Source organism: Sesamum indicum, linkage group LG10, assembly GCF_026168435.1.
Source record: "Sesamum indicum cultivar Baizhima isolate 11 linkage group LG10, ASM2616843v1, whole genome shotgun sequence".
Classification (NCBI taxonomy): domain Eukaryota; kingdom Viridiplantae; phylum Streptophyta; class Magnoliopsida; order Lamiales; family Pedaliaceae; genus Sesamum; species Sesamum indicum.
This window is the reverse complement of record NC_142666.1, coordinates 17,379,728-17,394,520: the sequence shown is the minus strand read 5'-3', so window position 1 is coordinate 17,394,520 and position 14,793 is coordinate 17,379,728. Positions and strand designations below refer to the sequence as shown.

Below are 14,793 nucleotides of genomic sequence, written 5' to 3'. Positions count from 1 at the left end.
TTTTTATGAAACTTATAGAAGAGAAGAAGGCATGGAGTGTGGTCACTCTGAGACTCCGCGGACTATACGTTGTTTGTGAAACTAAACTTACCAGAGATCAACTCACTAGTCCTACTCTATTGCGCGAGTGCCTGCCTACAGTACTCGAACACCTAGAGAAGAATTACTGATACTAACAAAAACCTGTGCACCCACAATATGGTATTAGATGATGAATGTATTCAACTTGGAAAGGAGACTGAACTGTTCGTGGTAATAACCAACAATGATAAACTGTGAAGGCCCTTAAAACCATCAGCAATTGAAGCTGGATCTTGAATTAGAAGATAAAGAGGGATGAAAATTGGATTTGGACGGGTCAAGGGGACCAAACATCATAAAAGAAAAAGTGGCTTCCATTAAAACTTCATGTTATAGAATTCATCATTCACAAAAAGAACTAGCATGGTTCTGAAAATTAACTGTTACAAGTCATGAGAAAAGCGGAAATCTCTGCTCACCAGAGGCATACGAAATTATTTGCCTTTTCAATGGTGCAATATAATGAGCCCCTTGGAATGCAGCAGCACGCAGTACATTGAGTGGTCTGAAATCAACGGAATATGCCTTTTGAAAGCCATCCAGAATTGCCATCATTGTCAAGTTTGCAGGTCTCCTGTCTGATTCATATCCTCTTAGCAATGACACCTGAGTAACCATGGAACGGTCATGATTTAGATAAATGCTCATGTCCTACAAATTGTCACATCTTAAGAGCTGGAATAACAAAGGAAGATTACGGAATGCTTATACTGACATGTACCCTCAGGTTTGGGTATTACGGATTAAATGAAAAAAAGAAAAAAAAAAAGAGGGAAAGGCCTGCGTATTGAAAAATTATGTTGCCACTCTTGCTCATATTTTACATTACATATTCCACATAAAAAACCGGATGCTGTGGGTGAATTTATGATGTAAAGTTGGACTGCATTGGGCATCTTAATTGTTTAAAACCAGATGGTGTTTTTGTAACATGCTCAAACCTTAAGCGATATCTATGTCATTATGCCAAGGAATGTTAGCATACCTCCCCAATATCAGATCCAACTGCAATGCCTTCAGCAATAACCTTTGCAAGAGAGAATGCATCTCCAAATCCCATATTAACTCCTTGACCAGCCAAAGGATGAACAGTGTGTGCAGCATCACCGATAAGAACAACACGTTTTAATGCATAGCTAGTAGCATGATTCAGAGACAATGGAAACACCATTCTTTCGGAGGCTACTTTAGTCACTCTGGGAGGAACTTCAAAACACTCATTGGTGGATACTGTTGTATCTCCAGTGAGCCAAGAGAATGCAGCTCTGCCACCAAACAGTTGAGAATTTGGATGTGGGCCATAGCCATTGTCAAGAGCACGATCTATTTCTCTCACAAAATCAACTTCTGACATGGATTTGCGGTTCAATGACTCTTCAGGGGTCATTGTCCAGACGATATTGCTGAAATTGTCCCCAATTGGCAGAAGTGCAATAGGGCCATTAGGGAGAAAACGTTGCCAAGCACAATGGTTTTCCTCCATATGCTCTACAGTACATATAATTGCATTCTGAGAATATTTCCATCCAGTTGAATTTATTCCCGCTAACTCCTTAACTCGTGATTTGGACCCATCAGCTCCAACCTTCAGTGAGCACCATATAGCAGGAGAGCTTAATTCAACATCTTTTAAGCATTAAGAGTAGATTGATGGTTTTTTCTTACAGATATAAGGAGAAATTTGAATAGTTAAGTTCTACATGAAACTTACCACTAATTTGGCATACAAGCTATTCCCATCACTCAGTTCCAATTTAGCTAAAGATCCATGAGGACTTGATGCGGATCTTGAATGTATGGTCATTGAGCTTAATCTGGAAGGATATATTTTCTGCTGGAAAGATGTGTTCTGTAACAAGTATAATGTCACTCAAAAATAGCGAGGATACACAATAAAATCTTCAAATTAAAGTACAAACAATTAATGAACCTTGCGAATATTATGAGTAATTGGCAAGAGTTGCTGAAAATTAACAAAAAACTTTCATCAACAAACACTATTCCAGGCCTCAAGAAAGCATCTTACTCTATAATAAGGAAGATGATCTCTCCTTGGGGTTACTATAGTGACAGACTATACCTCCCTTTTCTGAAATTATCAAAGCCTCCGCTCCAAGTTCTCTTCATTGTGAAGAAAAGGTTCAAAACAAAAGTTCCAAACTACCCTCAATTAAATAAACCAATAAACAAATAAAACTTAAACAATTATGAGGACCTTCCATAGGAATGTTTACCTTCCACCCCTTTCAAGTTTACAATATTTTCATGCCTATTCTCCTTAGTCTGCAGAAATATAAATGTGTATCCGTTTTCAGTCTGGTTATGCTAATATTTTATTGTTATCTTTTCAAAAATGCGTATCGGAATGTCATCTGAAACTACAGGATTGGGCTTTAATAGTTGGTCTCCTGTGTGAAGATGTAACAATGTTTTGCTAGTTTGACATCTGACGTGTGGCAAATAAGCTACCTTATTTAAATTATTTACCAGAAATATAAGCACTGCATTCTTCATTTTTGTTTTCTTTTTTACCTTTTCATTTCTTCTCTTCATTCTTTCAAATATTATTCCTTGCTGTTACCAACAGAGGCATACCATGCATGACATTGTAATTATTAGCTTTCTTCTATATGTAAAAAACAAACATTTTCCAACATTTAAGTACCTGTAAGCATGATAATAAAGATCTATGAAGCACTTTATTCTCCACAACGCACCTAAATGAAAACCACAAACAAGATTATGTGATCATTACAGGTTTCATCACGGAAGGAGACAGCTGCAGAATAGTGCTTACCCTAGTATTTCTTTGTTAATGTCTCTGGCATTGTACCTTGTATATCCAAAACCAGTGTAATCCCAAACCTAGAAGAAGACATTCATCAAATTCAGATGTAAACTGTTCCAACAATCCTTAGCAACATTTTTCTAATTTTAAGTAGATGACAAATTACTGACCATATGATATTATAATAGAGCAAGTCAAACACATTAGGATTGTCAATGCAAAAATTAAATGAAAGAAGCACTAGAAAGCAAGATAAAGATGACATGTAAGATGGAGGGAGAAAGTATTTGCAAGCAAGGAAGTGAGAGCAAACTTAGGACATCAGAATATTCCAGTATTCCTTCTTTATCTATCAATATATGAACAATGAGAAAATAGGCCAATTTTTTAAGTGATACAGAAGTAAAACAAATCCAGCTGATGCACATAAATCCTGCCTCTATTTAACCTACTGAAAGAAGAAATCAAAATCTTAAAATTACATTTTACAGGCATAACAGTTTCCTTTTACCTGCTCCAAGTTACATATATTTACTCACAACAAGTTAGAGCATGTTTCAGAGAACAAATCTTGGAGAGAGATGCTGGTCTAGAAGAAAAATTCCCTAGACCAATCTTATCGCCAAAGGACCTTAAGAAACAAGAAAATTCATTTTCAAATCTCAATATCATTTTCCTCCCTACAAGAGCATGGATATCACTTTAGTCTGTGATTCTGGTGACCTGAATAGTGCTGAACATTTCATCTTACGATTATTTCTAACTGCACAAAAATGGGTCTTGGTGTGTGATTTTTCTTCCCTTTAAGGAGGGGGGGGGGGAGGAGGTGTTATGCCAAACCAATCATAACACAAATTACAAAATATTACCTGCATCTTATCAAAGTAGGCATGCCGATGCTGTTCAACATACCTCCAGGCACCTACATCTGAAAGGAATAGCTAGGATACTTGTACCAGTTCACACAAAAGAAGCTTATTTTATTCATTTGAACAAGTAATGCAGCTCCAAGTAAGCCGATTGATATAGAAATGCTATAGCTAAAAGAAATATAAGCATGCATATATTCAGGATGTAATGCAGGAAGAACACCATACTTATCTTCTTCCAGTTGAAAGCTAAGGTAGTCAAAAGAACATCAATGATATCGGGATGTGGCACACAATTGGAAAGGAATTAAAAGATTCAGACCTCATTGTAAGGCAGCTTTGATCAAGTACCTGTAAAGGGAGTATGCCTTTCACAAGACACAGACTGGACTATGGATAAGACTGAGAAACAAACAATTAAACTGGGGTCGTGAGTGGGGATGAGATGAGTGGTTTAAGTCTGATAATCATTGTGAGAGTAAAAATCAGAGTGATTTAGAATTGGAGGATGACCCATTGAAGGGTTCATTAAATAGAGATGCATGTCTGTTGCCTAGTGAAACTGGTAGCAAGGTCAAGTTAGAAAAGAGTATGATCTTTGTAGATATCAATGCATTTAGAAAAACCCTGAAAGACTTTGTGATTCAAGAGGGTTTCAAAATAATGAGGATGAGAAATGAAAAAACAAGAGTGACAGCTCCTTGTAGTGTGAAGGACTTCCCTTGGAGAATCCATGCTGCTCCACAGGTAGATGGTGTCACATTTTAGGTTAAGACATGTGCCTAATCACACATGCGTTAGGTCAGATCCTACTAGAGATGCAAGTGCTGATTAGATAGCTACAAAGATTGACAGTGTGTTGAGGGAAACCCAGGGATGAAGACTAGAGGTGTTAGAAATGAACTTCAAAAATTTGGTGTCAAGCCTCGGTACAGCAAATCCATAGGGCTAAGAAGAAGGCCTTGGAGTCAATAGAGGTAGCTACATTATGTCATTTGGGAAGAAGCCTTATTATTCTAATGTTGTGTTGGGAAAAAACGAGGGGAGTGTGGTAACCTTTCAGTGTGATGTAGATGAGCCACAGGTCATCCCTTCTGCACCTGTTTTTAAAAGATTTTTCTTGGGGTTGTCTGCATTGAGAGATGGAATACTCCATTCCTAGGCTTTGATGGATGCCATTTGAAAGAGCCATTTGGGGGTTTGTTACTAGCTGCCATTGTGTTAGATTGGAATAACAGGTTATTCTCTGTTGCCTTTGCTGTTGTTGAGTCAGAATGCAAGGAATCTTGGAGCTTTTTCTTTGAGAATTTGTCAAGTATGGTGGGAGGATTCTCAGTTGACAAGCCATGGGCATTTATGTCTGACACCAGAAGGTAATGTTGCATTCCCATCTTTTTGCTGTTTGTTCTGCATGTACTGGAAGATGGACTGAAATGTAATGCATGTAATTCCTAGGGATGTATTTGTTATGTTGTATATAAAGATGGATTGAAATGTAATGCATGTAATTCCTAGGGATGTATTTGTTATGTTATATATAAAAATGGACTGAAATGTGATGCATGTCCTTTTTATTACTGTTGCTGAAATGTAATATGAGAATATATTTCATTGTTTAGGGATTGGTGGAGAAAACGAGACTGTACTTCATGTTATTAACAGGAGGTGTTGGCATGCATTTGATCATAGATTAAAAAAATGATCATGTCACCAACAATCTCTCTTAATCCTTTAACCATTGGGTGGGGGAACTTAGAAGTAAACCAATTCTAACATTGGTGGATGGATTGAGGGCCAAACTAATGTGTAGATTGCAGAAAAGAGAAGAGAAGGGCAGCAAATGATCTGGTATTCTTGTACCTAATTCAGTTAAGGAATTGAACAATATTAAAGAGGAGTCCAGGACATGTCCGCATGAGTTTGAAGTTCAAGACCAAAATATTAACTACATCATAAACTTGAGGGAAAAAATATGTAATTGCCAAGTTTGGGATATATATATAGGATTCCTTGTAGGCATGCAACCTTAAGGATAAATCACAGAAGGGAGGATGTAGAAAGTTATTGTGACAATAGGTTTTCCTTGGATAAATATATGAAATCCTACAAGTACTCTATACATCCAGTACTAGATCAGACCTTCTGGCCTTTGGGAGTGGAGGTTACCCATACTACTCTTCTGTCTCCAGTTATTAAGAGAATGCCAGGTAGGCCAAAAATAAGAAAAGCAGAAGGAACCTGGTGAGGCACCCAATGCATTTAAAAGATCAAGCATAGTGAGGTGTAAGGCTTGCAATCAATTAGGGCATAACACAAGAACATGCCCAAGCATTCAATTCAGGTCAATGCATTTTGTGTTTTACAATGCACCAGTTTCTTCAGCTTTAATATTGACTGTATTTTCTTGCTATTTTAGGTTCAGAACACTGGAAGTGACTGAGACCTTCATGTTCCATTATCACAGCCAACAACAAAGTGGAGGAAATTGAAGTGTCAAACAGAAGCTCTAGTTGGTAGGAAAGGAAATTTGCAGTGCCTTTAGCAACTGTTAACACAAAAACGACTAATGCCACAGTGTCCCAGCCACCAGTACAAGTTTCATCCTCCCAACCTTCCAAAGCAAAGGAAATGCCTTCAATGCATGCTACAAGTTCATCCTTACAACCACAACCATCCTCATATCTTGGAGTAACATATCTACCACCAAGTTTCCCCACAAAGGGAGACAAGGTGCAAGAATAAGAATGATGACAAAGAATCCAATGAAGCATGCACACAACATTGACTCTTATATAACCTTTTAAACAAATGATGTATTTTGGACAGTTTACGAAAAGCTTTAGTGATGCTTTTGAAACTAACGATGTTTGAACCTAGATTGACATTTTGAAATATTTCGTGTTTGGGATGATTTTAATAGAATAATGTATTCCTTTTGTTAAGTCAGCTTTGAATTAATTTTGTTGTGATGTTCAGCTGTGAAATATTGTTGATGAATTAATTATGTTATGATGTTCACTAAACTATAGAATTTTGTACATTTACAATCACCAGTTCTTTCATTTTTAGTAAAAAGAACATTACAATTTCATTCAACAGTCAATATCAAAATAACAATTTAGTCTATCTAATAATTACAATACTTACATAAGGTCATTTTGGTCATTTCACCCATAAAAATGGATGGAAATGAGTTATTTGTTATACAATTACAAACCTTAAGGGGATATTTGTAATTTTTAGAAAAGCTAGGGGTATCCATAATTATGTAAAACCTCATGGGAGGTCATTGTAATTTACCCTACTTTAATAGATATTATGATTTAAATTGTACAATTATAATATAGAAATATACACCAGTCGAAACAGATACTTATATATAGTAAGTACTAGGAATTGTAATAATATTTTAGGAGAAATAAGTTTGAAAGGGATATGCTTGGTTTGTTTCTGGAAACAACAAAACCAACTTAAAAATGGAACAGAAGATAGAGAAAGCATTGAAGAAAAAACTTATGATGAATCAAGCTACACTTTTTACATGCTGGAAGGGTAAAGTTGGACTAGAAAATTACTTAGACAAATTAGCAAGGCTTCAGTGAGGAAAAACAATGTTGGAATACAAGTTGACATGCTTTTATATTGTGGAAAATACAAGAGTAACTTTGCATTATTGGAGTTACCCTTTCATCCACCATAAGAATGGAACATTTAAAAAGTTTATTCAGGAATTTTTTATGCCTCTGGTCCCATCAGTAGAAACTAAAAAAACATGAAATGCTAACATCAAGAGAATTTGTGACTTCTCACAGTCAGTTGGCCTCTAGATATCCAACAGGCTTGAACTAAAAGTCATCACCCCTATTTGCCAAAGGAGCTTAGGAAAAGGAAAACCAAATAGAGGAATCCCAACATCTCCCTCCCTGCAATACTCGACAATCCCCACCAAACACCTTTTTCCCCCACTCATCGGCTTTTCTTATGTGCATGTGGGTTTTCTTTCTGTTGCTTGCTGTAGGTGAGGAAAGGCCAATATTGTCCTAGGCTAACTAGTATTTATTCAAGTGGACTGGGACTTAAAGTAACCAACATTAGGGTTGAAGCAGGATCTCAAGTTAAGGCTTTAATTATCATATAGGGGTTTAATCCACCCAGTGCATCTGTAAGTTCTTGATGTCTTATGAGTAGGTATCAAATATGGAAACTATCAATCACTTCTTATATTAAAAGTATATTTTGACTTTCTAGACATAGCATATTATTCGGGTAAGTATTTCTGAATGATATTAGATAAGTTATTATAGGCTTTTAACTCCTTAAAGAATCAAATGTTAACTGATACTTGAGACCAAATAAAAAATTGATTATGTAAGTAATACCTTTAAAAAGATCTATTGTAGCTGGCGTGACAGTACTAACTCTTGGATCTGGGGGATCCTCTTTCTGGATGCAATCACCATTCAGTAATGCTGGATTGCTATCAATGATGGCAACATTTAGTTGGTTTGTCAAGGGCATGCGTGCTGCAAGCATATAAAGATGATGTATTATTCAAATTGGCATGAACAAACGGATTGGTCTTTATTGTAAAAACTAAGAATGAACAAATTTTCAGTAAAATCCCACTTCTGTGTCCTCAAGGCCCTCACACTCAGAAGATAAATAAGAGTCAATGTTGGGCGGAAAAGAAAAAATTTAGGCAACTAGTAGAAGGGTTATATCATTGAAGGACAGGTCACTTGAAAGTTCAAACTCTTCACAAACAAGCTAAATATACAAACATAGAAGAGCTGAAGGTCTTGGAGCTCCTTACCAAATGCATGCAGATATTTATAGATTTATAGCCTCACGCAAATGTAAGCCAGTCTTAGATCAGAGGTAATAGCTGAAGAAAGAAAGGGTGGTTTAAGAGGCACACAAGAAGCGTAGCCATACGCAGAGAAAAGTTCATAATCCTAGTTCTGCGGCTCACTGAAGACATTCATTATTAATTAAGTCAAAATACAGAGATACTTTCAAATAATTCATACTTATGTGGTTCATAAAGACCATATAAGAATCTCAGAACATGATGAGATTAAGATATTGAGAAACTATAATAAAATATATTTGAAAGGCAATAAGAAAATAACAATTACCCAAAGAGCACGCCAGAGCCATGCCAACCATGCCACCTCCAACAATAGCAACATCATGTATCGGAATATTACTGTGGTGTCCATGCTTGTCTGCGACCTCCTAGGGATAATATAACAATTCAGGCAAATTTTCATGCACAGAACACTTCCAAAATTGTAAGATACACATTACTCGGAGAAAATCAGTTTTCTGTTAACATTATATAAGACCAATAACCTGAAACTAATTACAGAGATGGGCTTTGATTATGATTTTTCTTCATCATATATCTTCTGAATTTTAGACCCTAACTTTTAGCTAGATCAAATAAGATATATTCTTCTGCATATGGAATTCACTAACCTTTTCTCTTTCATTACGTATCTTCTCAAGTTTAGTATTTCTATCGTCGGTCAGACGACTCAAATCCAATCCATTTGAGGAACGTATAGTACCTTATCCAGAAAAACAATCACCATAGAATCTTACCAAACAACAGGAAATAGGTATTCCATGATAATATTTTCTTTTTTAAGGCCACTTCCACATATGCATGTTTCTACTTCACAGACAATAGATAACTCTTAAGAGATTTAGAAGAGTTAAATACAATACCAACACCACCTCCTGGAAAACAGCAAAATACCTATGCCTCCCATCTTCATTGCTTAATTACAAAAATCTCACAGCTAAATATGCTCCGTCCTGATTGAATCCATGAGTGACCATTTTCCCGTTGACTAAAAAATTCAAAGATAATTACAATTTATTCAAGGAACATTATATGTTCTGTCAATGGTCATATATATGGAGCTTATGCGCTTATAACTTTTCTGTAGCTAAAGTTTGCCTTTGTAATAAGAGCAATTAAATTTTGGTTGACTCATAACTTCTAGAATAACTTGGATATAAAAATCATTTTTCACCTACCCCCCAATTGTGTAGAAGGTGTTGGATCTTGGAGTTGCTCTTTAAATAGACTGTCAATCTTACTTCCACTGAGACAGTGTCCCCCCCCCCCCACTTCGTCACCACATTTTCTTTCTCTCTTCCTCTTCTATGTTGTCAATTCTCATCCTCTTGCCTATGTTGCCTCCCTATCTTTTTAACATTGCGTCCTCCCTCTGCTCCTCACCATCTCACCCTTCCTCCCTGTTTTATTGTCTTCCTTCATTTGTAGTTTAGTTTTTCCTACTCCCCTACCTCAGTTAAGCTGAAACAACAAAAAGTAATTAAAAAGAAATAGACAAGAAAAGAAAAGTGGACGAACTTACTTAACTTTTGTCTTATATAAAACTGTGTCTTATTTCTTGAGACACCTCTCTTTTACATTCATCCTACACTTGAATAAGTCATTTTCTTTAACAATCAAGAACGGGTGCTGGTATATAATCTATACAAGGGAGGAGAGCCAACTGGAGCCACACAACGCTAATCTTTTTGGTTGACTTTTCATCAAATGGCTACATCTCTGGGATTGTGTTAACATTTTACCCTCTTTGCAAATCTAGTTATTACAAATTCATCCTTTCTAAGATTCAAAATTTACAAAGGACACCTTGGTAAACAGAATAGGAGGCATCAAGAGCAAAATAGAAAGTTCACTAAAACTTCTTGCCGACGTCATCATTTCGTCCAAAATCTTAACTAAAGTGCAGGTTTGCTAAACAGGGTAAATTCATGGGGAGGGTATGGTGATTATGAAAGAATAGAAGGAGTTGTAAGTAACTATTTCATAGGGGAGGTAACTATGATCAGCAATGAAATCAAGAAATTTGCATCCCAGAGCACCTAGGGAGAAAAGTAAATCATATGAAAGGATAAGGTGTGTGGTTACCATGCAAATGAAACAAAATTATCATATCAGCATGACGACGAGATGAGGTAGCAAATGTACAAGAGGAAATAAAAAATGAGGAAGCCCCAAGTAGATCTCTACAGTTGTCCAATAGCTCAGGAAAATGGAAATAGTACATACAGAATAAAGTTATTATTACTAACTTGAGCACTATCTGCTCCAGGTAACTTGACACCTGCATCACTGCATAATGTCCTCCGGGCCAATCTGAAGGCATGGAAATTGAGTGCCACTTGTCTTGCAGTTATCCTAGCGGCAAACACAAAGAAAAAAGAGTAAGGGCTCCAACACAAACTTATTAAAATTAGTTCTTTGATGGACTAAACATACTATATAAAAGAACCAATAAAAGTAAGCTCAGTAATTACATGGAAAGTAATATGTGAAACAACGTGATCAGCTCACAAGAAAACAAACAGACATAAAGATTATGAGATATTTCTACAAACATTTGTCCTCTTAACAGACAAGCATAAATCTTAAATGTCCAAATACATAACCTCAAAATAGTTTCACCTCTGAAAAAATCAGAAACAAAAAAAAAAAAAAAAAAGTCATATGTATGTTCAAACTCAAAAGGAGACAATATTATTCCATCTTACAACAAACAGATTTCTATATATCCTACTTTAAGCACTCACATTCACATACACATACATTTACTTAGATTGATATACAAACAAACCACGCCATGAAGAAGCATTATTTAGACATTCAACCCCAAAGGTCGTAATTCCACTGACCTTAAAATCCCAACTGAAAACTCCATTTTTCTTTGCAACAACATATGCTAATCGGAGTTTGTCACCCAAAATTCATTGTATGTTTTTCAGTAGGAGTATGGTTAGTTTTTCTTAAATTCTTCTGCAAAAATTGAAGAGAGAAGTCTTGACATCTACTTTGGAGTTCTTTTAGAAATCAATGAATTGCATAAGAACTTCATTTTCTACAAATTAAATCATTCATGGGCTAACTACAACCTATTTCTTTCCCAGACATATGACTGGTGCCCCAAGAGCCCCTAAGCCATTGAACCCGACCACCACCCTTCTCTTTCTCTGATTCAGCATATAAATAAAAAGGTCGGAAAAGGAAATGTAGAATAAAAAATTCTATGAAATCCAGATAACACAAGACAACAAAATGCATGTGGGCAATTAAGAAAAACGGGGGAGGGAAAGGCAACAAGACTGACATGCACGATTGGGCCTGAGAAAGGAGTGGTGTGTGAGCAGAGAGAGGACAGAAATCCAAGGAAGGAATTATGTTTGCTAAAGACGAGGAAGGCACCAGAAGACAAAGCCCACCAATCAAGCAAAGGGCAAACCTCTGTGTTAAGACTGAAAAGTAAAGTCTTGACAAAAACCAGCATCCCACCATTCACGATTTCATAATGCTGCACATATTTTTTACAATTATTTGCAAGTTCAAATGCTCTCTGGAAATTTTTCTAATACTATTCAATTCTTCCCATATGAAATTAGCAGCATAAAAATGAAACTAAACACATATATAAGCATAATACAACTTCAGGCCATAAAAATAATATGATATTCTACGAAAATCCCAATTTCTACATATGTTAAAGATTCAGAATTCCATACTAATTGAAAATGAATATCTAAAAATTCTGAACAATTTACACAACGCATAAAAAATGATACAGAATTATACTAGTAGAAATACTCAACAAAAATCGTAACTTTTTCAAGAAAACATGCACATGCCGTCAGTACTTGTACTCCAAACAGCCCCCTTTTTGACAACTCATAATAAACTGTAGGAAAATCGCCTTACCTTAATTCAAGTAGCTGGGGAAAACTTAGCATGGCTTTCAAATTGAAATAGCTCACCACAAATCGAACCACCGGAAGCTGGTCAGCCAGTGCTGTTACAATAACCTCGAAATCAGGGTTTTGGAAGAGAAATTGGAAAGAAAGGAAAATCTTGTGAAGTATTTTCTGGAAGTAACTCTTTTGGTTGCAATTTCTCGTTAAAAATTTGATACCGATGTAATCTTTGGTTTGCAATTCCTCGTCCCAATCCGAGATTGCTTCTGATTTTGTATGATTTCTTCAATTTATTTGTATAGAGAGAGTGAACAATATAGAGCAATTAAGGATCGTTTCAGTGTGTATGTATGATTGGGTATACATGCATGTACATGTCTATATAAAGAAAAAGGTAAATTGCACGACGCCGAAAATTTTTCATAATTATAAATATTTTTTTTAAAATTGTAAATATTTTAAGAACTATTCTTGTGACAGATAATTGTAAGAGAGTATTTATTAGGATATAAGCCCGTATATTTTAATTAACTGAACTGATCGAATCGAATTTTCGATTAACCAAAAATTCGGTTCGAAATTTTTAAAAACCGAAAACCGAACCGTAATGGTTCTGTTCAGTTAAAAATCGATAAAATTCTTTTTTTTAAATAATATACATATATATATTATATTTGAACACTACTTTCAAAGTTCAACCTCAATACTTGCAAATTTGACAGTGCAAAATTACTTTAATACAAACTTAACACACAATCAATGAATCAAACAAAAAAAAAAAAAAAAATTCTATTAGGCATTTCATCAAACACCTTCAACGTAAAAATTATAAGTCAAATTTTTTTGAATTTTTTTTCTTTATAAGAGAGCAAAGTACCTACTTGATGGAGAAGATTGGTGGAGAGAGCTCTGCCGCTGGCTGAAGAGTGGAGGAGGTCGCGCGTTGGCGTTACCTGCGTTCTTCCGTCTTAGTTCTTTCTTTTCTTTATCTGAGAGTCTGACTATCTATATATATTTTATACTAACATATATTAGTAATATAGTATTAAACAAATATAATATATATATGTATATAATTACAATACTTTGGTTCAGTCCGGTTCGTCCGGTTTAACCGTTTTATGCACACCCCTATTAGAATATATATAATTTTATAGAGATATTTATAATTTTTTAAATAATATGAAAATATTTGTAATTAGACAAATTTTAAAGAAGTCCCTTGTAATTTACCCAAAGAAAAAAATATTATTTTAGACTTTTAACTTTGTCTAAATTTATTCTTGGTCCTCTGTCTTATACAGTTATCATATATTTATCAATTTTAAGAGATATAATCCGAGTTAGAGTCTTTTTGCCAATTTTTGGCTCGAAAATTTCCAATTTGATCATAAATAGATAATGTATCGTGCACGTAACCAATATTCCGGCCAGCTTATCTACGTATTTTGCCGATAATTTTCAACTAGGCTGAATTTGAAGAGAAAATAGATATAGTTTTGATATGGCACGCATTTGTTGTCGATGAAGTTTGAATTCAAATCAATTAAAATTATACCTGCTTATTTTGCCATGTGAACTAAAAAAATATATATAGATTTTCATGTCAAATCATGTGTAACAATATGTATATCTGAAAGTATTTTAATATAACACAACCATTTACAGTGTTTTATTGTTACTTCAAATATAATATATTAATATAAATATTTATCTTAATAATAGAATATCAACACAAAACATATAACTATATAATTATAAATTTTAAGTGAGTGGACCGCGAGCTGCTACGTAGTTCGACTTTTTACTAACATATCATCCACATTAATATTCGTGTTTTTACAGGTTTAGTAGCACCTTCCGGCTTACAAGAGAGCTTCAATAAGGTTCAAATCCCTTTTGTAGCATATCTCTGAAAGTTTGTCCAGTTAGCATAATGTGACTGTGCCACATTATCAATTTTGATCCATATCAAAAAAAAAAATCTAATTTAAACATGGTATTTGGCAAGAATGTGGCTTAGATATTTCTACCTAAATCAAACATCCCACACTTTTTTTTAAGATAGATGTAAGAAAATCTATAACATTTCCATAACTCATAAGGGATTTCCTTACATCTTGGTGTGATATAGTTAAGAATTAATGTAGTTTATTGAGAGAATTGTTTCCCATAAATACTTAAAATCTAGAATTTATGTCCATCTACTTCTTATTACTATTCTTACAATCACTAACTTCATTTAATTGAAATAAATAAAGAGTTGTGGTTAGATGAATAATGTCAAAT

At 34.9% G+C, this 14,793-nt stretch overlaps 1 protein-coding gene across 6 annotated transcripts; it reads right to left on the bottom strand.

The window, feature by feature from the left end:
• Positions 1 to 377: 377 nt before the first annotated feature.
• LOC105171855 (FAD/NAD(P)-binding oxidoreductase family protein) lies at positions 378 to 13,518 on the bottom strand. Of its 6 annotated transcripts, none has more exons than XM_020697275.2 (11): positions 13,386 to 13,518; positions 12,512 to 12,602; positions 10,858 to 10,963; positions 8,877 to 8,976; positions 8,118 to 8,261; positions 3,739 to 3,797; positions 2,879 to 2,946; positions 2,747 to 2,798; positions 1,793 to 1,930; positions 1,067 to 1,666; positions 378 to 687 (listed from the first exon to the last, which is right to left on the bottom strand). In XM_020697275.2, exons 2-11 carry the CDS (start codon positions 12,541 to 12,543, stop codon positions 472 to 474), a joined length of 1,515 nt encoding a protein of 504 aa, XP_020552934.2. In that variant the 5' UTR covers positions 12,544 to 12,602; positions 13,386 to 13,518; the 3' UTR covers positions 378 to 471. The 6 variants fall into 6 exon arrangements, with proteins under 6 accessions (XP_020552934.2, XP_088741956.1, XP_011091403.2 ...); XM_088885830.1 differs by having other exon boundaries at positions 13,382 to 13,496; XM_011093101.3 differs by lacking the exon at positions 13,386 to 13,518 and adding an exon at positions 12,723 to 12,881.
• Between the last annotated feature and the right edge of the window lie 1,275 nt (positions 13,519 to 14,793).